Below are 25097 nucleotides of genomic sequence, written 5' to 3'. Positions count from 1 at the left end.
GAATAAGCTGTGTTGAGGAAGGAAATGATTAAGCATTTTGGTGGATTGCTTTTTCATTTTAATTTTGAGTCAAAAAATGCAGCTTCATTTTGAAAATGAAAAAGCATTTCTGGTTTTGACTTTTCTTTTTATTTATGCTACACAATCGCTTCCATATAACAGCCCATCAGAGGTGAAGCCTTTACTCTTTAGGACCCAGCAGCGTACTGACTCCTGCAGTGATTGCTTGTAACTGCTGCAGCTGCAGTTACAAGAAATCACGTGATTTCTTGTAACTGCAGAGAAGTGGAGAGTCACAGCCATTAATGTGCACACACACACACACACACACACACACACACACACACACAGAGGGAGGAGTTCTGCTCTCGGTCAGTCAGCAGACTTTGTCCAGCAGACAGACGTTGGAGTTTCCTCCATTTTCTTCTTCTTTGGTGAGTCTTTGTGTAAAAGTTGTTTTCTGTTTTCTCATCATGAAGCTGTTGTGTTGATCTGTGAGGAAAAGAGCAGCAGACAAACACAACAGGGCTTCCTAAAAACATGGCGACTTCTTCCAGAATCTGCTGATTAAATTTGATACGTGGATATTCTTTAAGGGTCTTAATCTGTTTTTAAAATAAGGGGGGGCTGTTATGTTATGATGTTAGACACCATGATGGCGGCTTGAAGACGTGTTTCCCCGCAGAGCAGCAGGATATGAGTCAATTCCACAAAAAAGGCACTAATTATGTAACATAATTGCTCATAAAGCTATATAGTCAACCCTTGTTTTTCTCGGGGGTTACGTTCCAAAAAGAACCCGTGATAGGCAAAATCCGTGAAGTAGAAACCTTTATTCTTTTTAACATTTATTATACAATTAAATACTCTATTATACATTGCAAAGAAAGAAGAAACCATTTTACAGGCTCAAGCATTTGTTTCACAAATAAAAGTACTTTAAAAACGTTTTTTTTCAACAAATAACTTCTGTACTGTACTGTCAAATAATAATTTTAATCATTACTTTACATGATTACTTTATAATGAAGATAAATAAATAAATAAAAAATAAAACAAATGATTACCGGTAATCTATTATTGAAAATTGTTAAATTGATTGCCTTTTAATGATATTACTTCACTTGCTCCAAAAAAAATTGATAAATTGATTTGTGATTTTTCCTAATGTAACATAATTTTGCACATATTTTTAACTTTTGATACTTGACCAAATTTTGCTATGAAAATTCCTGAAACAGTGTTATGTCTATTTTACTCATATAAAATTATTTTGTAATCATATCAATAGCTTTTATAAGTAACATAATCTTCAAATATTTGGATACATCATTGCCATGTTGATTTCTAAAACTTATTACATTATAATTAAGTAATTCATATTTGTCATGAGCTTTATTGATATTGCAAGATTTTTAATTCTGTCTGATAAAAGTTTTGAACTGGATATTGATAAATCATGTAATAAAATGGTTATAGTATAACGGGGTGGGATTATATAAGTTTGCTTCCTTCCACTCCCTTTCAAGCAATATTTTATAATGTCCAATTATCCTAAGTCTGATTAGATAATTGATTATTTTATTATTTTTGTGTATTATTCTTATTTGATTGCTTGAAGTAAACCATTTAAAAAAAATCTAGCACACCAATCCCCGGTGTGCTAGATCGCGCTACTCTCACAGTCAGGTTTTCTTTTGTTTTGTTTTTGTTAGATGTGTTTTTGTCTCATAACGTCTACAAATAGTTAGCTCACATCAACTACAACCTGGAAGTCACAGAGGATATTTCTACAAAAATATCTTGAACCTGCACCCGGAGCTCCGACAACACCGTAATCTCACAGTCTTGCTCTGAAAACGTGGAATATCTGACTGTTAAGTGTAGGCCATTCTACCTACCAAGGGAGCTGCAGTGCATTATTCTGAGCACTGTTTACATTCCCCCCTCAGCTAACCAGGCAGCTGCACTCCAGGAGCTGCACGACATGATCAACAGGCATGAGAACAACCACCCTGATGCTGCATTTGTGATCCTAGGAGATTTCAACCACTGTGATCTCCGGAAAAGTCTTCCAAAATTCCACCAATTTATTGATTTCCCCACTAGGGGAAAAAACATTCTTGATAAATGTTACAGCAACATCAAAAATGCATATGCTGCCACCCCCAAGCCTCACCTCGGAAAGAGCGATCACTTAGCCATCCTGCTGAAGCCCACATACACAAGGAGGCTTAAAGCAGATCCAGTCACAACCAGGACTGTAATGACTTGGACTGACAAAGCTGTGGAACAACTGAAAGGCTGCTTGGAGGCCACAGACATGAGCATCTTCAAAGCAGCTTCATCAAACATTGATGAATACACGGACACAGTCAGCAGCTACATAGACCGGTGCACCTCCATTTGCATTCCAACTCGGACCATCCGCATCTTCCCTAACCAAAAGCCCTGGTTCAACACAGATGTTCGAACAAAAATATACAAACGGCGTGCAGCCTTCAAATCTGGAGACAGCACAGCATACAAACACGCCCGCTATGACCTCCAGAAGTCCATCAAAGCTGCCAAAAGGAACTACAGTCATAAAATTGAGAGCTGCCACAGGGAAACCAACACAAGAGGCCTGTGGCAGGGGATCAAATCCATCACCAACTACAAGACAAACACCAGCAGATCAGAGTTCCAGAGTAACATTCCGCCAGACAGCCTTAACAGCTTCTATGCAAGGTTCGACCAGAACAACAAAGAGGTCCCCCAAAAGACCTCATGGGCCCCAGAAGAGGCAGCGCTGCAGGTGATAAACACACAGGTCCTCAGGGCCCTGAAGCAGGTGAACCCACACAAGGCGACGGGACCGGACCACGTTTCACCAAGGTTTCTGAAAGCCTGTGCGGAGCAGCTAGCAGAGGTGCACACAGACATCTTCAACCTCTCGCTATCGCAGGAAACGGTGCCCCGTATCTTCAAGTCCTCTGTGATCGTGCCGGTCCCGAAGAAAACACACGTCGCAGCGATGAACGACCTTAGACCCGTGGCTCTCACCCCTGCAGCAATGAAATGTCTGGAAAAGCTGGTTCTGTCCCACATCAACTCCCTGGTCGACGAATCAGTAGACCCCCACCAGTTCGCCTACCGCCCCAACAGATCAGCAGAAGATGCTGTGGCACTGGCACTTCACTCCACCCAGCAACATCTGGACACCAAGAACACTTACGCCCAGATTCTGTTCCTGGACTACAGCTCTGCCTTCAACACCATCAGGCCCCTGAAGCTGACTGATAAACTCGCAGATCTGGGAATACCAACACCCGCCAGAAACTGGATTCTTGACTTTCTCACTGACCGACCACAGGTGGTGAGGATGGGAAAGAAGGTTTCTGCTGAGCTGACAGTTAGCACCGGTACACCACAGGGGTGCTGCCTCAGTCCAAAGCTCTTCTCACTTTACACCCACGACTGCACCTCCCCCGACTCCAACAACATCATCATTAAGTATGCAGACGACACAACCGTCCTCGGCCTCATCAGAGGAGGGGACGAGTCTGCATACAGAGACCTGGTGCACAGGATCACCATCTACGGAGAGGACAACCACCTTGTTCTCAACGTAGAGAAAACAAAAGAAATAATCGTGGACTACAGAAGGAAAGCACCGCCACATCAACCGCTCATCATCAACGGGACTGTGGTGGAGCGGACCGACTGCCACCGGTTCCTGGGTCTGCAGATCACAAACAGCCTCAGCTGGGGAAAAAACACTGTTGCCACAGTGAAGAAAGCCCAGCAGAGGCTGTACTTCATCAGGCTGCTGAAGAAGGCCGGTATCAAGCGCCGGACCCTCACCCAAGCCTACAGGGGGCTTGTGGAAAGCATCCTCACAAGCGGACTAACAGCCTGGTTCGGTAACACCACCTTAAAAGAGAAGAAGATGCTGCAGAGGGTCATTAATACAGCTGGAAAAATTATAGGTTGCAACCTACCATCCATGGACACCATCCATCTACAAACAGCGCTGCAGGAGGAGAGTGACTAAGATCATCAGAGACAGACACCACCCTGCTCATGGACTGATTCAATGTGTAGACTCAGGCCACAACCTCAGACGCCGCAGGCCTGAAAGCATCCGAGCACACACCACACGCTTCCACGATAGCTTCTTCCCAACAGCAATCAGAATGCTGGCAAAGGACATCAGAGAGGGAAGACTGGACTAAATTACTAAGTGCAATAAACAATAATATGTGCAATAATTCTATGTGCAATAATGCTTCTGTACAGATTGGGTCTCTGCAATATTCATTATCATATTTTACTGATATTTATATTTTTTTTATACACCATGTAAATTTGTTGTCTAATTTTGACTTTTAACTTTATTCTATTTATTTTTATTTTCTTTATTATTTCTTCTTCAAATTACTCTTTTGTCCTTTTTTTTTAACCTACCCTGACATGAGAGTTGCCAAAGACAAATTCCGATGTACCGCATGTGCAAACGGCAATAAAAACTTGAATCTTGAATCTTGAGCTTTAACCCCACGCTGGAATCTCACCACAACAGGCCGCAGCGGGATCGTCTCCCGGAATCGAGAAGCCGTCTCGCAAGCGCGGAAGACGGGGAGGGACAGCACGAAGGCTACGCCGGCTGGATATAGCCGCGGGAGGCTAACGCTCCCGATCATTCTCCTCGCAATACGTACAATCTCTGGCGAACAAGATGGATGCTGCGTACCCTGATGCTGCATTTGTGACCCTAGGAGTTCAACCACTATAATCTCTGGAAATGTATTTATTCACTAATTTGTTAACTTTCCCACCAGGGGAAACAATATTCTGGATAAATGTTACAGCAACATCAAACATGCATATGTTGCCACCGACACACGCCCCAACGATGAACGACCTGAGACCCGTGGCTCTCACCCCTGCAGCAATGAAATGTTTGGAAAAGCTGGTTCTGTCCCACATCAACTCCCTGGTCGACGAATCAGTAGACCCCCACCAGTTTGCCAACCCCCCCCAAACAGATCAGCAGAAGATGCGGTGGCACTGGCACTTCACTATCCCTGCAACATCTGGACACCAAGAACACGTATGCCAGGATTCTGTTCCTGGACTACAGCTCTGCCTTCAACACCATCAGGCCCCTGAAACTGACTGATAAACTCGTAGAACTGGGAATACCAACACCCGCCAGAAACTGGATCCTTGACTTTCTCACTGACCGACCACAGGTGGTGAGGATGTGAAAGAAGGTTTCTGCTGAGCTGATAGTCCGCACAGGTACACCGCAGGGGTGCTGCCTCAGTCCAAAGCTATTCTCACTCTACACTTATGACTGCACCTCCCCCGACTCCAACAACATCATCATTAAGTATGCAAACGACACAACCGTCCTCGGCCTCATCAGAGGAGGGGACGAGTCTGCATACAGAGACCTGGTGCACAGGATCACCATCTACGGAGAGGACAACCACCTTGTTCTCAACGTAGAGAAAACAAAAGAAATAATCGTGGACTACAGAAGGAAAGCACCGCCACATCAACCGCTCATCATCAACGGGACTGTGGTGGAGTGGACCGACTGCCACCGGTTCCTTGGTCTGCAGATCACAAACAGCCTCAGCTGGGAAAAAAAACACTGTTGCCACAGTGAAGAAAGCCCAGCAGAGGCTGTACTTCATCAGGCAGCTGAAGAAGGCTGGTCTCAAGCTCCGGACCCTCACCCAAGCCTACAGGGGGCTTGTGGAAAGCATCCTCACAAGCGGACTGACAGCCTGGTTTGGAAACACCACCATAAAAGAAAGGAAGATGCTGGAAAAGTCTTTCGTTGCAACCTTCCATCCATGGACACCATCTACAAACAGTGCTGCAGGAGGAGAGTGTCCAAGAGCATCAGACAAAGACGCCACCCCACTCATGCACTGATCCAATGTGTGGACTCAGGCCACAACCTCAGACGTCGCAGGCCTGAAAGCATCCACACACACACCACACACCTCCTCTACAGCTTCTTCCCAGCAGCAATCAGAATACTGGCACAAGACATCAGACAGGGAAGACTGGACTAAATCATAATACATACCATCCAGCTAGGACACTAAGTGAAATAAATAATAAACTCCACATGTGCAATAATTCTATCTGAATAGATCGGGACGCTGCAATATTCACATTTATTCATATTTATTTCTATACTTTTTAATTTTGTTGTCTAATTTTACTTTATTCTATTTATGTATTTATTTTTTTAATCTTTTGACCTTTCTTTATTTACCCTGACATGAGAGATGTCAACTAAAAATTCAGATGTACTGCATGTGCAAACGGCAATAAAACCTTGAAATTATGTGTTTTGCTTAGAAATAGTATTCGTTTTCTTCATTTCACACCACCAGGGGCGGGACAGTGGATATGCTGTAAATACGTCGTAGGGCTACCAACCAAACTTGGGAAAGTTATTTACAGTTCCTATTTTTTAATTTCACAGCTGTATCCGCTCCTCCCTCCCTTCCTCCCTCGGGTCTTGTTACAGAGAGCGTGCTGCAGCGCGCCTCTCACGGAGACGCGCGCGCGGGAGCGCAATGTTTTTTTTTTTTTGTTGTTGAATTGTGTAGTCATCTGCTGACAGCGCGCTAAAGATGGAAAGGCAAAAAAACAAAAACAATCTAGGGCTAAAAATAAAAACGCAAAAGGGAAAAAGATTGGGTGTGAATGAAGAAAAGTTTCTCTAAAACTCTAAGACGCTTTTTTCCCTGCTCCTGCTGCTTCCTGCTTTATTTGCTTTTTAATCATTTAATTAATCATTTTTAATCATTTTACTTCTTCCACACATCCTGGAATATCAGACTGGTCATCCTTTTTTGTGACTTCTACCTATACAAATCAATATTTTTGACAAGCCAGCGACATGTCCGGAAGAGGAAGAAAAACAAACTCCCACTGTGAACGCTGTCGGATCTACCAACAAGAAATAAAAGAGCTACAAACACGGATATTTACTTTGGAAACTGAAAATGGACTTCACAAGACCCTTCCAGTAACATCGGGTGGTAAGAAGCCTGCTCTTACCACAAACGAGAAGAATAACAGTGACATAGACCTGAGTGATGTTGTGTCCTTTCCAAAACTTTGTGCGGAGGAACTCTGTGTTAAGCCAAAGCGTAAAGATGACAGAACATCCGAAATAAAGCTCACAAACAGATTTTTACCCCTAACACAATGTGATATTGAAGAACACAGTGAAATTGGACCACAGAGAAGGAGTCATAATGTTGGCAACAAAGCACAGGCAGAAAGAAAATCTGTGCCAAACGTCAAGGTCAGAGATACGCTGCTGCTTGGAGATGGCGCTATCAGTGGAGTCAGCCACAGAAGAATGCAAACTTTATGTTGCCCAAGTTCTACTGTTCCAGTGATTACAGGACTCTTATCTAAAGTCTTGTACCAAGGAGTTAAACGAATAATCATCCATGTAGGTGCTGTCGATATCAGAAAAGAACAGTCCGAACGTTTGAAAAAAGACTTCATCAAGTTATTTGAAGAGATTGACAAAGTAGAGGTTGAAGCATTCATCAGCGGACCTCTTCCTAACATCGATGGGGTGTCACTCAAGTTCAGCCGTCTGTTTCAGCTGAACAATTGGCTCTCCAGAGAGTGTGCTTCCAGAGGATTGCATTACATTGAGAACTTCAATACATTCTGGAAGCGAAAGGACCTTTTCATGGGAAGAGGCCCACACCTGAACAGAGGTGGAGCAAGAGAGTTAGTGAAGAACCTCCTCCACGCTCTGGGGCATAGAGGCCAAGGCCCTGAAAAGGCAGTAAGGAAGGACCGAGCCAGTGTCCCAGGAACCACAGCACAACGGCAACAACAACTACCTCCACCAACACCGGTCAATGACTTGGATCCGGCAGCACCAGCACCACAACCACCTCCACCTAAGGACTCAGCTCCACCAGCATTACAGCAACCACCTCCATCTAAGGACTCACCTGCACCAGCACCACAACAACTACCGCCAGCTAAGGACCCAGCTGCAGAACCACAACAACAACCACCAGATTTGGCCCCAGAAATTCCACCATCTGACCAGCTGTGGGCGCCCCCTGCTACGTCTACTCCCAGTGAAGACTCACTTTCCTTTTCGTCCCCCCCACTTTCCCCCATGGCCCTACCTAGCCATTTTGATAGCCTCATCAAGTCAGGAATTAAGATGGCTCCCCTAACACCTGTGAGCCTCACACCACACAGGAGCTCTCCTACCCCTCCAGCGCCCCCTCCTCATCCTTCACCCAAAGTCCCTCCAACACGGCCTTCATCCAAACCCCCTCCAACACGCCCCCTCCGTCGTTCACCCAAATCCCGTCCAGCTCCCACTCCTCCCGGTCCATCACCCAAACTACCCTCAACTCAACCTCTCCTGCGCGCCTCTAGACGTGCTATTACCCAGAGCTAGGATGAAACGGGCCCCCAGTGTCCTAGGAAAGGTTATGTCAAACTGGGGCCCTGTGATGAACAGCTTCCTTCTGGTGCTATACCTGTAGTTGCACCACGTAGAATGCAAAAAAGGGCAGTTAGACTGTCCAATCAAAGAAATCTAGTTCACATCCCTTGCAAGAAGGTTTTGACCAGTCCCAAGGAAACTAATCTCAAACTTGCTGCACTCAATGTCAGATCTTTATGCAACAAATCATTTTTAATCAATAATCTTATCTCTTCTTTTAATCTTGATTTTATGTTATTAACTGAAACATGGCTTGACAAAAACACAGGAAACATAGTTCTAGTCGAATCAACTCCCCCCAACTACAAACATGAATCGGAAATACGAGAAAATAAAAAGGGTGGAGGCGTTTCTGCACTGTTTAAAGATAATATTGCAACCCGCAGACTATCATTTGGTGTGTTTTCATCATTTGAGTATGTGTCCTTTAAGATTGAGTTAAAACAAACTCCTCCCTTACTCTGCATAGTTATGTACAAACCTCCTCAGCACAGCCAAAGTTTTATTGATGATTTCACTGAAATGCTCTCAGTTGTGTGCACAGACTTTGATGGTCTAGTCATTACAGGTGATTTTAATGTTCATGTTGATAATGTCAATGACAAAAATGCAAAAGAGCTCAATGCTGTCCTTGAAACCTTTGGTCTAATTCAGCATGTGAGTTGCCCCACCCACAGCAGAGGGCACACTCTGGACCTGCTCATCACAAGGGGGGTTACTATTTACAATGTCAGTGTGGTTGATGTCGCCCTCTCTGATCATTTCTGTGTATTCTTTGACCTGTCTGTTGCTCCCAAACCACCGCCTGGCCCTGCAGTTGTCCAAAGGAGACAAATAAATGAGAGCACTAGGGCACAGTTTGTAGAAATGATAAACCCTGAAAACGTCTCTGGTGCCAATGTTGATGAAATGCTGAATTCTGTTACTTCTAGCATCTTGAATGTTCTGGATGCCATTGCCCCTATGAAAGTTCAATTGAGAAAACATAGACAGAAAGCTCCCTGGAGGAATGATGATCTAGTCAGGGCACAGAAACAACAGTGCCGCAGAGCCGAGCGAAAGTGGCGCAAGTCAAAACTCCAGGTTCATTATGAAATGTATAAGGGGGAGTTGTACGCTTATAACCAGATCTTATGCAGAACAAGGGAAAGGTACTTCTCTGAAATAATTGGAAGTTGCAGCAGCAACTCTCGTATCCTGTTCACAACAGTTAACAGATTAACTAACCCTCCAACCCAGCTACCAATAGAATTGGTTTGTACACCTAAATGTAATGAGTTTGCTGTATTTTTCAATGACAAGGTTCAGGGCATTAAAAAAGCCATCAACTCCACAACACATATAACTATCGAACGGCCACCTACTCACTCTAAGCTGACTCACTTTATACCTGTCACTGACCAAACTGTCCAAGAGACCATCACCCGTCTGAGCTTGTCTACATGCTGCCTTGATGTGTTACCCACTAGATTTCTAAAGTCTGTCTTGAACAGTGTGTTGCCATCAATTACTCAAATAGTTAACATGTCTCTTCAATCTGGAATATTTCCAGAGGCCTTAAAAACTGCAGTCATTAAACCCCTCCTGAAAAAGAGCGGTCTTGATCCCACTGTACTGAATAATTACAGACCTATCTCTAATCTGCCATTTTTAGGAAAAGTCCTTGAAAAAGTTGTCTACCAACAGCTCACTGACTTTCTCTTATTAAACAATTCGTTTGATGTTTTCCAGTCAGGTTTTAGACCCCATCATAGCACAGAAACTGCTCTTATCAAGGTAACCAATGACATCCGCCTGAACACTGATGATGGCAAAGTCTCTGTCTTAATCCTGCTAGACCTGAGTGCTGCCTTTGATACTGTTGATCATGGGATCCTTTTGCACAGACTCCAAGACTGGGTTGGCATCTCTGGATCTGCCTTAAGTTGGCTCAAGTCTTATCTAGAAGACAGGAAATATTTTGTTGAAATTGGGAGTTGTGTCTCAGACTACATGGGCTTGAATTGTGGTGTGCCCCAGGGATCGATCCTGGGACCCCTTCTGTTCAACCTCTACATGCTGCCACTAGGGCAGTTAATACGCAGTAATAACATATCTTATCACAACTATGCAGATGATACTCAGATCTATGTGTCACTGACAACAGGTGAATATGGGCCGGTGGATTCACTCAGCCACTGCCTCCAACAGATCAGTGCGTGGATGCAGAACAACTTTCTCCAGCTAAACTCAGACAAGACCGAAGTTATTGTTTTTGGCCCACAGAAACAAAGAGAAATTGTCAGCAGCTACCTTCATTCTCTGTCTCTCAAACCCTCAAATCAAGTCAGAAATCTAGGGGTAATCATGGACTCTGACCTGAACTTTAACAGCCATATCAAGTCAGTAACATCAGCGGCATTTTACCATCTGAAAAACATTGCCAAAATCAAAAACATAATCTCAAAGCGAGACCTGGAGATACTTATCCATGCATTTGTCTCCAGTAGGTTAGACTACTGTAACGGCCTGCTCACCGGCCTCTCCAAACGAGCTGTAAAACAGCTTCAGTACATCCAGAATGCTGCTGCTCGAGTCCTGACCAAAACCAGGAAGTATGATCACATTAGTCCTGTGCTCAGGTCTTTGCACTGGCTCCCTGTACCTCAAAGAATAGACTTCAAAGCAGCTCTGCTTGTGTACAAGTCTCTCCATGGCCACGCACCAAAGTACATCTCTGACATGTTAGTGCCATATGAACCATCTCGTACTCTGAGGACCTCAGGGGCCGGCCTCCTGTTGATTCCCAGAGTCAGAACTAAACAAGGGGAATCAGCGTTTCAATATTCTGCAGCTAAAATCTGGAACAGCCTCCCTGAAGGCGTAAGACAGGCCTCTTCTATGTTCATGTTCAAATCTAGACTTAAAACATTTCTGTTTAGCCGTGTATATGACTGAAAGGTCCTATCTGCACCTTTCTTTCCTTCCTTTCTTTTTAAATCTTTTTTTTTCTTCCTTTTCTTTTAAAGTAAATTTTATGTTGATTATTTCTATGATGTATTGTGATTTTAATGCATTTTTCTGTTTTGTGAAGCACCTTGAATTACTTTGTGTACGAATTGTGCTATACAAATAAACTTGCCTTGCCTTGCCTTGCCTTGCCTAAATGGTTGAGAGACAGCAACTTTTTTTGTGTTTGCAAAGCACATGTTTTCGCATGCGTTGTGTGCCATCTCACTTTTTTCCTATCTTTGCTGAGTTAAGTTTCGGTTTGACGTGCCAAGCTGCCATCAAACAGCGGCTGATTGGTCCAGATTCTAACCAATCAGGTGTCTCTGTCTCATATTACGGTGCTTGGAGGCAGACATGGATTTTGGACTTTGCGTTGGTTCTGTTCTAACGGGATTCTGTCGTTTACAACCATTCTGGCCCATTTCTCTGAGTAAAACGCAGAAGGAGCAGCAAAGCAGCTAAAATCAAACAGAGTTTAGTATTTATTCATGTCAGTGTAGAGACCAACGTGTTTGAAATGTCTGCAGCAGAAAAAAACGTTAGAGCTCCGAATCCGTCCAGCAGGAAGTAACACTTTTTAAGATTTGTATCAGAACTATTTTATTTTAAACAATAAATGTTGAAATATTAATAGAAAATAGCATTTTTTATGACTATTTTTTTTTACTTTGGGCAAATGCTCACGAGTTCTAAAATATGAGTCAACTGTTGTGATTTATCATTATTTTGCTCATTATTGCTGTTGATCTAATCCCTAATAGTTGTGCAGCATAAAATCATATGTGCTTTAAATCTTTTATTGTTTTGTTTTAAAAAACAGATCTTAAAGAAAATCACACTTTCCCCCAATAATTTGCTCTGCAGGATTCACAGATCACACACAGACCTGTTGATTGAATGTCACCAGATAAACTTTACAGTTTCATTAGAATTTTAGCCTTAAATTCACAAATCTTTTGACTTAATCAAAATTAATCAATGCAAAAAAAAAAAAGTATAAATCATTGTTAAAATTATTTACAAAGATGAAAACGTCTATATCCAAAGAGATAAATGTGGCAATCAATGTTTCATTGATTAAAATCTGGACCAATCAGCAGTTGTTTGATGGCAGCTTTGTCACGTCACACTGAAACTTAACTCAGCAAAATCAAAGATAGGAAAAAAGTGAGATGACGCAAGAGCAGACATACATAACAAGTCAGTCCCATTAGAGAAGAACGAGGAGAGAGGTTCAAATGAAGATGAAGAGGGAAAAGAACAGAGCTACAGAGGAGAGAACTGGGGCAAGGCATTTTTCAGAGGATTCTTCTGAATGGCCTTCACCACACAAATTTGGGGAATCATTGAGGCAAAACATGGTTTAAATAGCTCACAAAAATGTTCTGTTGGGTCATATCCATGATCAGATAAGAAGTAATGAGATTTATACATTTGAACAATAAAAGTGTTGTGGGGATGTTTAGATAGCTTTAGGAGGGGATAGCTTTGTGTGTGTGTGTGTGTGTGGGGGGGGGGGGGGGGCGTTTTTATACCCCTGAAATGGGGTTGGCTGTTGCACCCCTGTACACCACCAATTTTGTCATTACCGTTATGACCTAACTGAGTTCACTTCACAAATACCAATCAATTTTATTATAAAAAGTCAATATTTGCATTAATCTAAAGTTCTTTTTATGCTCTTTTGATAGTAATGATTTTTTTCCCTGAGTAACTCCTCAACCCGTAACACACAACGATGCCACCCATTATTTGTATGATCCGTGAAAGTGTATAGACCAGGAAGTGACAGCAGTGGAGTCTTTTGGACCCTGGAGTCGCAGAGGGAAGCATACGGAAGTTCTTCTGTTGCATCACATTCTACATTTTTTAAACCTTTGAATTTTCTTTATACATTTTTTTAATCAACAAACTCTCAAACAGCAACATGTTATGTCCCGAAATATTATTTTCTATCTTAAATATGTAGCCCCGAGAAGAAAAAAGAGGATTAAAAAATTCCCATAAATGATCAATATTAGTATTAAGAGTTACTGAAATGTTTGAGTAAGTCTGGGTGATGACACAGATTTAACTATAATGAAATGGGTTGATTGTAAATAACAAGGTTATTGTTGTTTATTGATTTATTTTGGATAATGTAACCTAGACCTTACAGAACTATTTTTTATTCTGAAGTTTATTCTGAGTGTTCTGTGGAGTGCTCTTTGGTTTTGATTGGACTAAGCTGATTGGCTGAGGAGAGGATGAAAGAGAAAACAAGAACATCCTGGACGTGAAAGCACGCTGGGAGGTGAAGAAGAAGAAGACGGGGAAAAAATAGAAACTTTCTGCAGAAAAAGTCAGGAGGAAGATTTGAGAGTGGTTTCCCGTGACAGAAAAGGTGACTTCCAAATCTACAGTTCAAAAATCGAGTGGACTAGAAATTTCCCAGAAGTATCTACGAAAAACCAGTGTGGATCGATGCTCACTCAATTGGCGAATATTGACCAGAATGCACTGCATTCGGACCAGAATGCACTGCGTATGAGCCACAATGCATTGCGTTTGAATTATTCGAAAATGGCAGCCGGTTGGGCAAGGAAAACAACCGAAACATGTAAGTATATTAAAAAGTATCTAGTATATGTTGTAAAATATATTTGTAAATACGTAAGATGATGTGTTTAATATGTTATATTCCTCAATCGACAACCTACATTGTTTTGAAGCTCATCAATTTCGGTAATGCTAAAGCTAACGCTAGCGCGAATTAGCGCCGAAGGCTAAAAACAAACGCTAGATATTACATCAAAAAGCAGTGAGTTCTAACCGTAGTCATAAGTTATTAACACTTTTTAAATGTGTTCATATATGCAGGGACAGACGAGGTTCTTGAACGGAGAAAGGTAGCTTGCCATCTCTCGGTGGGTGGAGTCTCCCTGCTCCATGTGGAGGAGTTTAAATATCTGGGGGGTCTTGTTCACGAGTGAGGGAAGACCGGAGCGTGAGATTGACAGGCGGATTGGAGCAGCGTCTGTAGTTATGCGGTTGCTGTACCGGTCCGTTGTGGTGAAGAGAGAGCTGAGCCAAAAAGCAAAGCTCTCAATTTACCGGTCGATCTTCGTTCCAATACTCACCTTTGGCAGGGCTCGACATAGCCATTTGTCCGCTGGCCCGGTCCTGTTTTTCGAGCAGTGCGGACCACAAGACTTTACTTTTCACTTGTCCGCTCGGGCCACTAAAATATCTAACGGTTTATATATTCTTCACCTTTTTCAATAAAGTAAATTTTGCGAAAACGTGTAGATTTACCTCGTCTTCATAATGTAGTTTTTCTGCTAGTCCTGTGTTCAGACTTCAAGGGTTTCTATGGGAAACCTTTGATCACTTCTCCTTCTCTCCCGCCTGCGCGCGCGCGGCTTTCACTGCCGAGCACCACGCGGCACGCGCTCACTACTTTTTTTTTCAAACTTTATTGAATGTAACAATTCAATACAAAACAATGTTAAACAGCAACAACGAAGGCACAAGCCAGTGGGTTATTATTACATTTGATTATAAATCCGACACCGTCACTGAAGAGAGACTGAAGCATGTCAGAGATGTGGAAGACATGGCAGGAATAGATAGGAATATGTTGGATGGAGTAGTGGGTATAATTAGTAGTATGGACAGCAAGATATTTAATGAATGCATTGAAGATGAAACTGTATCCACTAAGCTTTAAGCTGAATGTCAAAGAATCAAAGGCAACTCCAAATACCTGAATCTCAGACTCAAATGCAGTAGAATGTTAAACTACTTAATTTTGTTTTTCTTTACAACACTGTAAGCAGTAAGTATTTCTAGTTAGCTGAATGATCTCAGTTAGACCTGCACAATATGAGGAAAACTCGCGATATGCGATATCAGAGATTAAAATTGCGATAACGATATAATTTGCGGTATATAAACAAACAGCATTCTTCTTCCACTTTCGGCTTCTCCCATCAGGGGTTGCCACAGCGAACAAGTTGCATGGTAAATTTGGCAATGTTTTACACCGGATGCCCTTCCTGACGCAACCTTCTCAAACCGGGCTCGGGACCGGCTCAGAGGTAGAGAAGGGAACAGGGAGCAGCCCGGAGTCGAACCCTGGTTTCCTGGACGGAAGGCGCCGCAAACCAGCACGAGCTAAACCAGCTCCCATATAAACAAACAGCAAAATAACCAAATAACCATTCCCAGTTTAAAAATTATACTCCAAATGACCCACGTTGACATAGGTTACAAACATCTAACATAACAGGGCTCCATCTGATTGGTCAACAATGTGAAGGCGTCCATCCGATTGGTCAAATGCATTAAGGGATTTATTTGATTCGTTAAATGGTTCAAGCTGCCATTAGATTGTTTTAACACATTTAAGGTTTATGATTTATTGCGATATTTGCCGTTAGAAGCACCATGAAAACTTCTGAACTAGTGTTACCTACTACACTGCAGTGCTCTCTTCAAAACATCTGAAACAGACTAGAGCAGATTTAAGTTTGATATGGTCTATTTTCAGTCATTGAAAAGTGTAGAAATAAGTGATGTCACCAGAATGCACCAAATTGCACCATATTAAAAGTTTCCGGGGGGGCATGCCCCCAGACCCCCCTAAAGTTGCAAGCACCTGCGAAGCGGCGGGTCCCGCTATGCGCGGTGTCGGGCCAGTAACTTTCAGGCAGGGCCAGTAAGTTTCAAAAACTACTGGCCCTGTGGGCCAGTGCAAATTTCTGGGCTATGTCAACCCCTGCCTTTGGTCATGAGCTATTGGTCATGACCGAAAGAACGAGGTCCCGAATACAAGCGGCTGAAATGAGCTACCTCCGTAGGGTGGCTGGGCGCTCCCTTAGAAATAGGGTAAGAAGCTCGGCCACCCGCGGGGAGCTCGGAGTAGAACTGCTTCTCCTCCACATCGAAAGGAGCCAGCTGAGGTGGCTCGGGCATCTAGTCTCCTGGATGCCTCCTGGACGCCTCCCTGGAGAGGTGTTCCGGGCATGTCCCACTGGGCGGAGGCCCCGGGGAAGACCTAGGACACGCTGGAGAGACTACATCTCTTGGCTGGCCTGGGAACGGCTCGGGGTTCCCCCAGAGGAGCTGGAGGAAGTGGCTGGGGTGAGGGAAGTCTGGGCATCTCTGCTTAGACTGCTGCCCCCGCGACCCGGTTCCGGATAAGCAGAGGAAGATGGATGGATGGATGGAGAGACGAGGATGAGGAAAATTTGATCCATCTGTGGATGGAGAAAGACAGCCTGTTTTTTTTCAGGCAAGCTCGTGTCGGATGGGAGTCAAGTCACTTGTTGATGATCATCATCAGATTTGTCTGTTAATAAACGGTTAATCGTTGTCATATTGGGGTAAAGGTTTTTGTTGAAAGAGCCAGAGGAGAGGAGGAAAGAGCAAGAAGGGAGGAAGAGCGACAGGAGAGTCTGTTAAGCTTACTTAAGTTACAAATATTGTTCAAAAATGTAATGTTGCCGTTGTTTTCCAATTTGTTTACTAAATGCATGAACAAAAATGAATAATTTACATGTATTATTTAAATCTGAGCCATTTTTAACAATCTCAAAAGGATTTTCATATAAATATTAAATGTACACATTTACAATTTCGTGTTATATGTTAACATTTATTTTTACACATGTTAACAATAATTGTGCTCCTCCAGAGTCATGTGTGTCACAGTTGGAGCTGAAAGGAAAGCAGAGATTTGTCCTCCCAGACGGACGCCACTTTGCTCGTCCTGCTGGTTCCTGGTGTCGTCCTGCTCTGGCTCCCAGCAGTCTCCTTTGCTGATGCACAGATTGTGCAGAATTAAACTTCAGGCAATGATTTTCATTGCAAAGGTTGGTTTTACTCCCAGTGCCCCCAGAAATATTGCTCTCCTCCTCATCTTTATAATGCCAGATGCTCTCTCTCCACCACAGTGCGTGTTCTGGAGTGGTGCTGGTTGTAACTGCCTCAACCACATTCCTCATGGGTTCCCTGTAGGGTGTCAGCAGCATGATGGGATGAGCAATGCAGGGATACCCACCATCACCCAAAAGGATCCTTCAGGTGGGTAATGTTTTATTTACATAAATTGGGCTTTTACGTAGAACCCGTGAATCATGAACTGATCCTGGATTCCCAACAAAAATATCTCTAAATTTGGCATTAGAGTCACATCCAGCCTGCATTTGAATGGAATAAAAAAGCTTCCTGTTAAAATAACAAGCTGCATTTTCTTTTAGGGCCTTTATTCTCATGTGGCAGCCATTGATGCTCCCCACAACCTTTTGGAAGGTGGAAGACCAAGCGAGCTGCTAAAAAACCAGGGGTGACTAACGGTAGTTCATTCCCACCGGGAAGCTGGATGACCCGGCTCACAGTGGACCGTGTCATGTCAAAGGCCCTGGCTACCACAACGTAAGATGTGCCACACGCCAGCCATAAAAGTAATACCAGGACCTCAGTCTCCTGTGCCCCCAGAGTGTGAGGAACCCGAAGCTGCTCCACCAGATGCTCGATGGTCCTGCGGGTCAACCGAAAATCCAGTCTTGTGTTGGACTGACCGTCAGCGTAAAGGGCCAGGACAGAAACCTTTATGTTTGCAAAGCAGTAGAGACGTGGAAGACTCTGTTAAATCCAATATTAATTCTTTCATTGACGAAATTAAATCTCATTTTTTGAATGTTTCTATTTATTTTGATGTCTTACATTTTAGTTTATGAAGTATTTTTAAATGCTGGAAAATCTTGTGTAAGTATTTAAAAAATGAAAGTATTTTTGATTTAAACAAGTGATATGGTTTGACTCTGAATAAAAAATACTAAACTTTGAACTCACAAGTGTTTCATGTAGTTAGACTATACAACTCATAATCCAATGTTGAAAAAGAATGTTAAAGTCTTACCCAGCAGATTGTGTAACCTTGAGCACAATAAGTGACAAATGCTTAAGTTTAACTAAAAAAAACTTGAAGTTTAACTCACAGGTTGTTCATGTCTGGCCAGGGCATTCAGAGGAAATCTTCTGAGACGTCTGTTCCTCCTCCTTGCTGTCCTGTGATGCTGCATATCTGCTCGTTTTCGGTTTGATCTCACGAAAAACGGTTGAATTACTGCCAACAGGAACACGGACAGATTCATATTCATAGCTATTTTCAGTAAGGTGGAAGAGAAAACTACTGAAAAAATGCCTCTTCACAAGAGCCCGTAAATCGTTCAGTGGCATAAAAATAAAAAATAAATATTGCCATGGACTAATGACTTGAGGGTTTAGTTCTGTACAAATACATTAAATTAACACCAATGTGCTTGTAATTTTATTATTTATAAATCAGCCACGTTTTCCATGATCAGAACACAGCAGATTCATAGTATTTGTAAAGATTTTCATATTTATTATGTTTTTTTGTTAAATAGTAGTAGTTCCCCTCCAGACCAGGTGGTGGCGGCACTATAATGCGCCACTTTGTTTTCGTGTCAAGCGCCATATCAAAACACCAAAAAGAGGAAAAGTAGTGAGTATGGGTGTCCGAATTGCTTTGAAATTTCAGAGAACTATATAGTGCCGCACTATATAGGGTTTCAGTAGTTAGGGGTTAGGGTAGGAATTCGGACACAGCCTGACTGTGTGAATGAGTGAGTGAATATGGGCCCAGTTTGTTATTTTTCATGGCGTCATAACTTTTTAAACCAGTTTATGAATGTTCAGTTAAGTTTTGAAATTTACATTTTTCTCAAGTGTTTATATTTTTTCATTTAAGAGGAAGAGTATAAAACCAAGATATATTGACCGATATTTTTTGTTCGTGTTGAGGGTCAAATCTTTATTGTATTAAACTTGAGACAGTGTTCAGTTTCAAATGGTTGTCTGGTGTCGTATTTTTTAGGAAGGCATACTTGTCTATTTTGAGTTCTGTGATGCTGTAACTTTTTAGACTTAAATAGGTAACCCGATTGGGAGCTACCATAGCTCAACGAACCCAATCCCCCCATCACGACTCTGTAGGTTACTATTCTTTAAGTTAATGCTGAGTTATGGGGCTACAAATATTTCAGTTTTTTTAAATTTCAAGAATCAATTTATAGCACAGAAATTGGAAACAATACAATACAATAATCATCAGTTATACATTCATACAATGATGAATCAAACTTAGGGATAATTAGACATATTAATAAATATTGCTTGAAAGGGCGTGGAAGGAAGCAAATTTATATAATCCCATCCCGTTATACCGTAACCATTTTATTACATGATTAACCATTATCTGGTTCCTATCTTTTACACACACACACCAGAGTTTGTGGTCTGGCTAATGTTACCAGGAGCAGTCAGCACTGGATTGACTTCACAATTTCACCATCATTACTGTGATCACCATCCTACTACAAAAACATTGTTTGCGGCGGGGAAAATTTAAGAATAAATTAAAAAACAAAACCACATTAAAAGTTGCAGGTTTTTCTATTATATGAAATGATGTCAATGAGAAGATAATGGGGAGATATGGAGCAGTTACCTTTTGTGTTGGACAGGTTTTACTATCACAAAAAGAGGTTATAGAACTTTAGAAGCCAGAGTGCAGATTTGTATTAACCCCTTTTTGTTGTATTATCGGGCCGGACACCGAGACAAGGGCCAAGGACGAAGCCAGGGCCCCCACACATACTAAATTGTTACATTTAGTATGTGTGGGGAGGGACAGGGAAAGTGTGTGTGGGGGGGGGGGGGGGGTGGAAGAGAGTAAAAGGAAGAAAGTTGAGAAAGTGGGGGATACAAGCACTGATTTGAAAAAGTTATTAATTTAAGCTGTAACAATTATACCAGATATGCTGGAAAGACAAATATTACATCAAAGGTGAGAATCTGACACGAAAATGAGCGGAAACTATCTGTCCATCAATACACTGGGGGTATGGAGGAGGGATAATGCAGACAGGGAGCAGTGTGGCAGTGTGCACGTGCACGTGGGGGTGGAGATACATGCATGCTGCCAACGTGAGCCGTGTGTTCATAAGGGGAACCAGATCCTACCCAGCCAGACCAGGAGAGAGGAGGAGAGACCCCCAGGCCAGGAGCCCCGCCCAGCATCCGGACACAGGCAGCCGAGGAGGGGGGGAGGAGGGGACTGCCCACCCAACCAGCTAAGCGCAGAGAAGGCCCCCCTACAGGGCCCCCCCCAACGCCCAGAGACATAAGCGAACCTGGTGTCCGGGCCCCCAGGCCACAGGACAGGAGCTCTTAGCCATACCAGGCGGCAGCCATGGGGTCACCGGGCCGGACACCGAGACAAGGGCCAAGGACGAAGCCAGGGCCCCCAAAACCCTTGAGCCGCCCACCACCCGACCGGTGCCCCTTCTCCGCAAGCCAGCCCCGGCATGCGACCTGAGCAACCCAGAGATCGCCACGCACCCACAGCCCCCCCCCCCCCCATAACCCTACACACTACAACCCCTCCCCCCCTGCCACATTATCTGAGCCCCCCTCCCCAACCCTCTCAGTGCCCTCCCCTCTCTGTGATGGGGAGGGAACGCCCCAGAGGGTCCCAGCGAGCCAGCCCCCAGGTCCGTCCCACCCATGCACTCACGCACACATACTCACAATCTTCTGGTTACCCCGGTACCATGCAGTAACCCCCCCAGCCGACCGACCCCTAGCGCCGTATGCCCGACCATCACCGCAGCCGACAGGATACCCACAAGCCTGGCCGCCCTGAGAGGACCAGGCGGGTGAAGACCGGCCGCCCCTCCCCGACCCCACCCATGTATGGTGGTGTAGGTGTGCTGTGTGTGTGCTACAGGTAAAATAGGTCTCCAGTGTGGGGGGCCCCACCGCTGCCAAGCCGCAGAGCCCCCCACTCCGGGGTCCCTCTGTGAGTGGTGTGTATTTGCTGTGTGTGTGCTGCCAGCATGCAGTGTGTGTGTCTAAAGTGGAAGTTCAAATTGTGGGGGGGGGGCAGTGAAAGATGAGCACGGATGTTTCACCGTGTCCCCCTCCACCAGACCCTCCCCACAAGGCCCTAGATGAATCAGAGTGTCTAATATGCAAGTAAAAGCGGGATTGAGGGCGGGCACCAACGCGACCCCAGAGAGAGATGTCCCCAGTGAGCCCCGCCAGCATCATCCACCCATCCAGTTCCTGGAGCCCCATCTGCCTGTGTGCAACATTTATTTGGGCAGGAGCGGGGAGGAGCAGACCTCCCTAAGGACTAGCACACACACCCCCCCCCCCCCCAAAAAAAAAAGGGAACCCAAAATAGATTAAATAATAAAAATACTAAAAGAAAAAATGAATAATAATAATAATAATAAAATAAACCCACCCAAGTGAACCCCTTAACCCAGGGGTGTCAAACTCATTTTGGTGCGGGGCCACATTTAGCCCGTCTGATCTCAAGTGGGCCGGACCAGTAGCGTAAAAGCAAAATAACATCTTAGTTTTAGTTTTTTTACTCATTTGGAAAAAATGCTCTGACCAACATAGTTGCCTAATCACTTGGGGCCAATGGATCTCAAATAAAATTAATTTCACTTCAAAAAAAGTTGGTCTATTCAATTTTTTATAGACTGAATATTTGACATCTGACATTGAAGCAATCCCAATAAAAAATTAAGAGGCGCTCCAGAAAAAATGAAACACCTTGCCCTAAAATGTAAATGTCCAAACTATTAAAAATTGAATTAAAAAATTTAACCTGCTAATATTTGTGAACATAAGAATTTAACCTCCCCTTCTCTCCTTAAACTTGACTTAACCGTCAATATCAGGATTCAAATTCTGTGCAGCAACACATTTACTGTCATTCAAGTGTTTAAAACACAATGAAATGTCCAACAGTCTTTTCCTGGTTTATGCCTGAATTTTGAGTCAACACCTGACCTTTTCCTGAACTTTGATGGGGCGCCATCAGTGACCAGACTGACATCACGTGACCAGTTCACTCCAGCATAGTCTGGCGCAGTAACTAGAGCGCTGAACTCAGCTGTGATGGTCTCTCTAACATCTCTAATAAATATGCACAGCTGTATATATCTGTGATGTTGGTGTTTTCATAAATAGCAACCGAAAATGCAATAAATGACTGGATTGCTTCATTTGGCGTCCAACTCTCCTCAGAGATGTTGTATCTGTAATCGTAATCCTTGATAGACTCATGTTGGCAAAGATCGACTGCTTTTTGGGGCACAAGTTCAACTCTGAAAAGGATTTGGATGTTTGCACCAACGTGTTTACAAAAAGGTAGCTGTCACTGCTCCATCACTGATGTCAATGCTGCAGTGAATGCAAACGATTGTTTTTCAGTCCAGCTAATTTTTGGTAATACTTCTCTTTTTTTTTAATTGCAAATGGACACAAGCAAAAAAAAACTCAGTCCATTTTTCATGTAAAACTCAGCACTCCACTTCACTTTTTGACAACATTTTGGTCTTTAGGGTGTTGCTCATAGGGAACCAAAGTGCATCCTACCCAGACGCAGAGCTATTAAGTTTTGCTTTTGGCACGTGCAGAGATATGCTGTTTCACCTGTTTTGGTTTTCCTTTGCTCCCCCTAGTGTCGAATTGCACATTTCGGTTATTTTAAAAAAAAATCACAAGTCGCTAGGAATGGACTAGAAACTTGCTTCCTTTTTTAAACATCCTTATAAATTTTACTCTTCGTATCTTCCCGCGGGCCGTATGTTTGACACCCCTGCCTTAACCCCTGCTGTGAATGCAGCGTCGACCCCCGGGAGTCCAGGCCACGCGCCAACTACTGGCCAGGGACGAAAAACCGGCCACGGGCAGACGACCCCAGAACCCCAAGCACCCCCCACCCCAGCCCCCGCCACGGCGACCAACCACCCAGCACAGCACCCGGCCGCCGTTCCCGGTCAGCCGCACTGCCTACCCTGCGCCCAGAAGGCACCCGCCCAGGAACCCCTGCGTAGTTGCCGACAGAGTGCACCCCCCCCCCCCCTCCGGGCTACCAGAGCCCCGAGCCGGGAGAACGGCAGGCCCGGCTCGGGGCCAGTTAAATTCCCTCCATTTCAGTGATGTGGTAGAAGACTGAGTTAATACACATATTGAATACCATTCTTTCTCTGACATAGTGATGGACATTTCCTTTTCCCACTTTTCTTTAACATATAAAGTTGTGTTTTTCTGACATGAAATGAGGCTGTAGTACAGTTTAGAAATGATTTTAGATGAAACAGCGGCTATTTTGATCAAAATTTTCAATCCCGTCACACTCAACCCCATAACAAGGTGCAGCAGAGAGGAAGAGGATCAGCTGAGGGTTCTCCTCATGTGAGCGTGGGCAGAGGGAAGCTCCCACACAGACTCTGCTGGGGGGCGGAGCTGCTGCTCAGGTGTCCTGTGTGCGTGTCAGCAGGTGAAGGACTGCAGTCAGAAAGGTGCAGCAGCTGACCTTTGACCTCTGAGCAGCTCTGTTCTGCTCCAACTGAAGTGGGGGGGGGGACCAGCTGACGACCTCCTGTTGCCATGAAAACACATTTTGGAGCAAAGAAGTGCAACTTAATGTCAGAGTGGAGGAAATGTTTGATCTTCATCAGATGAAATGAGAGGGTCTCATGTGAGGAAGAAAATCTGGACAGCTTTGATCTTTTTCTGCTGCTTTTGCTCTGATGTTATTTCAATTATGCTTCAATACGTTTATATTTTAACTCCTTTCATGGATTTTCTTCAGAGCAGCTTGACTGGATTCTGGACATAAAGGAAAACAGGTCAAAGGTCAAATGTCAGTGAGGAAACTCTGAGCTCATTCAGATATTTAGTTTTAGTCCCAGAAAAACAGCAGAAAAGAGAAATTGGTTCAGATCCACAGAATCCTGATCCTGCTGCAGACAGAACTTCTCAGAACATTTGAATCATCTTCTGACAGAAGAAACACTTTTCTGCTGCAGCAAATAAAGATTTGATGAAGCTGTAGAGGATTGAAAATGAAGCTCCAAAGCAGAAACTTCATCCTGATGAACTGATGATGATGATGATGATGATGATGAGGGTTTCCCCTGCAGGTGAAGGTGAAAGGTGAGCTGATGGGGTCCAGTGAATCCAGCAGCATGGATCAGAGGGAGGAGCCACAGGAGGGAGCCCCTCCCTCTAAAAGGAGAGATGGTAACCATGACAACCAGAGCAAAGCTCAGAGGTGAGATGAACATCTCCAACTGTCCATGATCTTCTCCATGTCAGAGCTCAGGACTCAAACCAGCAACCTTCATTCTACACAGGAACCAACCTGGACCTGGACTTGGATCTGGATCTGGATCTGGATCCAGCTGGGGGTCCAACAGGAGTGACAAGTCAAAGGGTTGGACTCCAGACTTCAAGAACATCCATCCAGCAGTGGACCAGTGAGTGTTTGTCAGAGTTTTTGGAGGCTGGATTCTAGTTCAGATGATCAACAGTTTTCAGATGAAGGACTTGAGGTCTGGTTCAGTTCTGGATCTCTCTGATCAGACTCACTTGGAGCATCATGTGTGTGATGAGATCTTTTCAGTCGAGTCTTCTGAGAGTCTCTGTACGGAACCCGTGACCTGACATGGATAAATAATAAATATCCCGTTCCCACCGAATTAATATCTTGTTCCCACAA

At 43.8% G+C, this 25097-nt stretch overlaps 1 protein-coding gene across 5 annotated transcripts in view; it reads left to right on the top strand.

The window, feature by feature from the left end:
* The first annotated feature begins 275 nt into the window (after nt 1-275).
* LOC105358602 (NACHT, LRR and PYD domains-containing protein 12) overlaps nt 276-25097 on the top strand; it is a 99462-nt gene continuing 74640 nt past the window's right edge. For all 5 annotated transcript variants that reach the window (XR_013652868.1, XR_013652869.1, XM_078939857.1 and 2 more), the window contains exons 1-3: nt 276-434; nt 24520-24650; nt 24733-24855. Coding sequence is in view for 3 of the 5 variants with exons in the window: in XM_078939857.1 (XP_078795983.1) it covers nt 306-434; nt 24520-24650; nt 24733-24855 (383 nt within the window). In the remaining 2 variants the exon portion in view is untranslated. The remainder of the gene's footprint in view (nt 435-24519; nt 24651-24732; nt 24856-25097) is intronic.

This window comes from Oryzias latipes, chromosome 2 (genome assembly GCF_053564925.1).
Source record: "Oryzias latipes strain Hd-rR chromosome 2, Olatipes_Hd-rR_3.1".
Classification (NCBI taxonomy): domain Eukaryota; kingdom Metazoa; phylum Chordata; class Actinopteri; order Beloniformes; family Adrianichthyidae; genus Oryzias; species Oryzias latipes.
The sequence above is the reverse complement of the archived record's forward strand: the minus strand, read 5'-3'. Positions and strand labels throughout refer to the sequence as shown.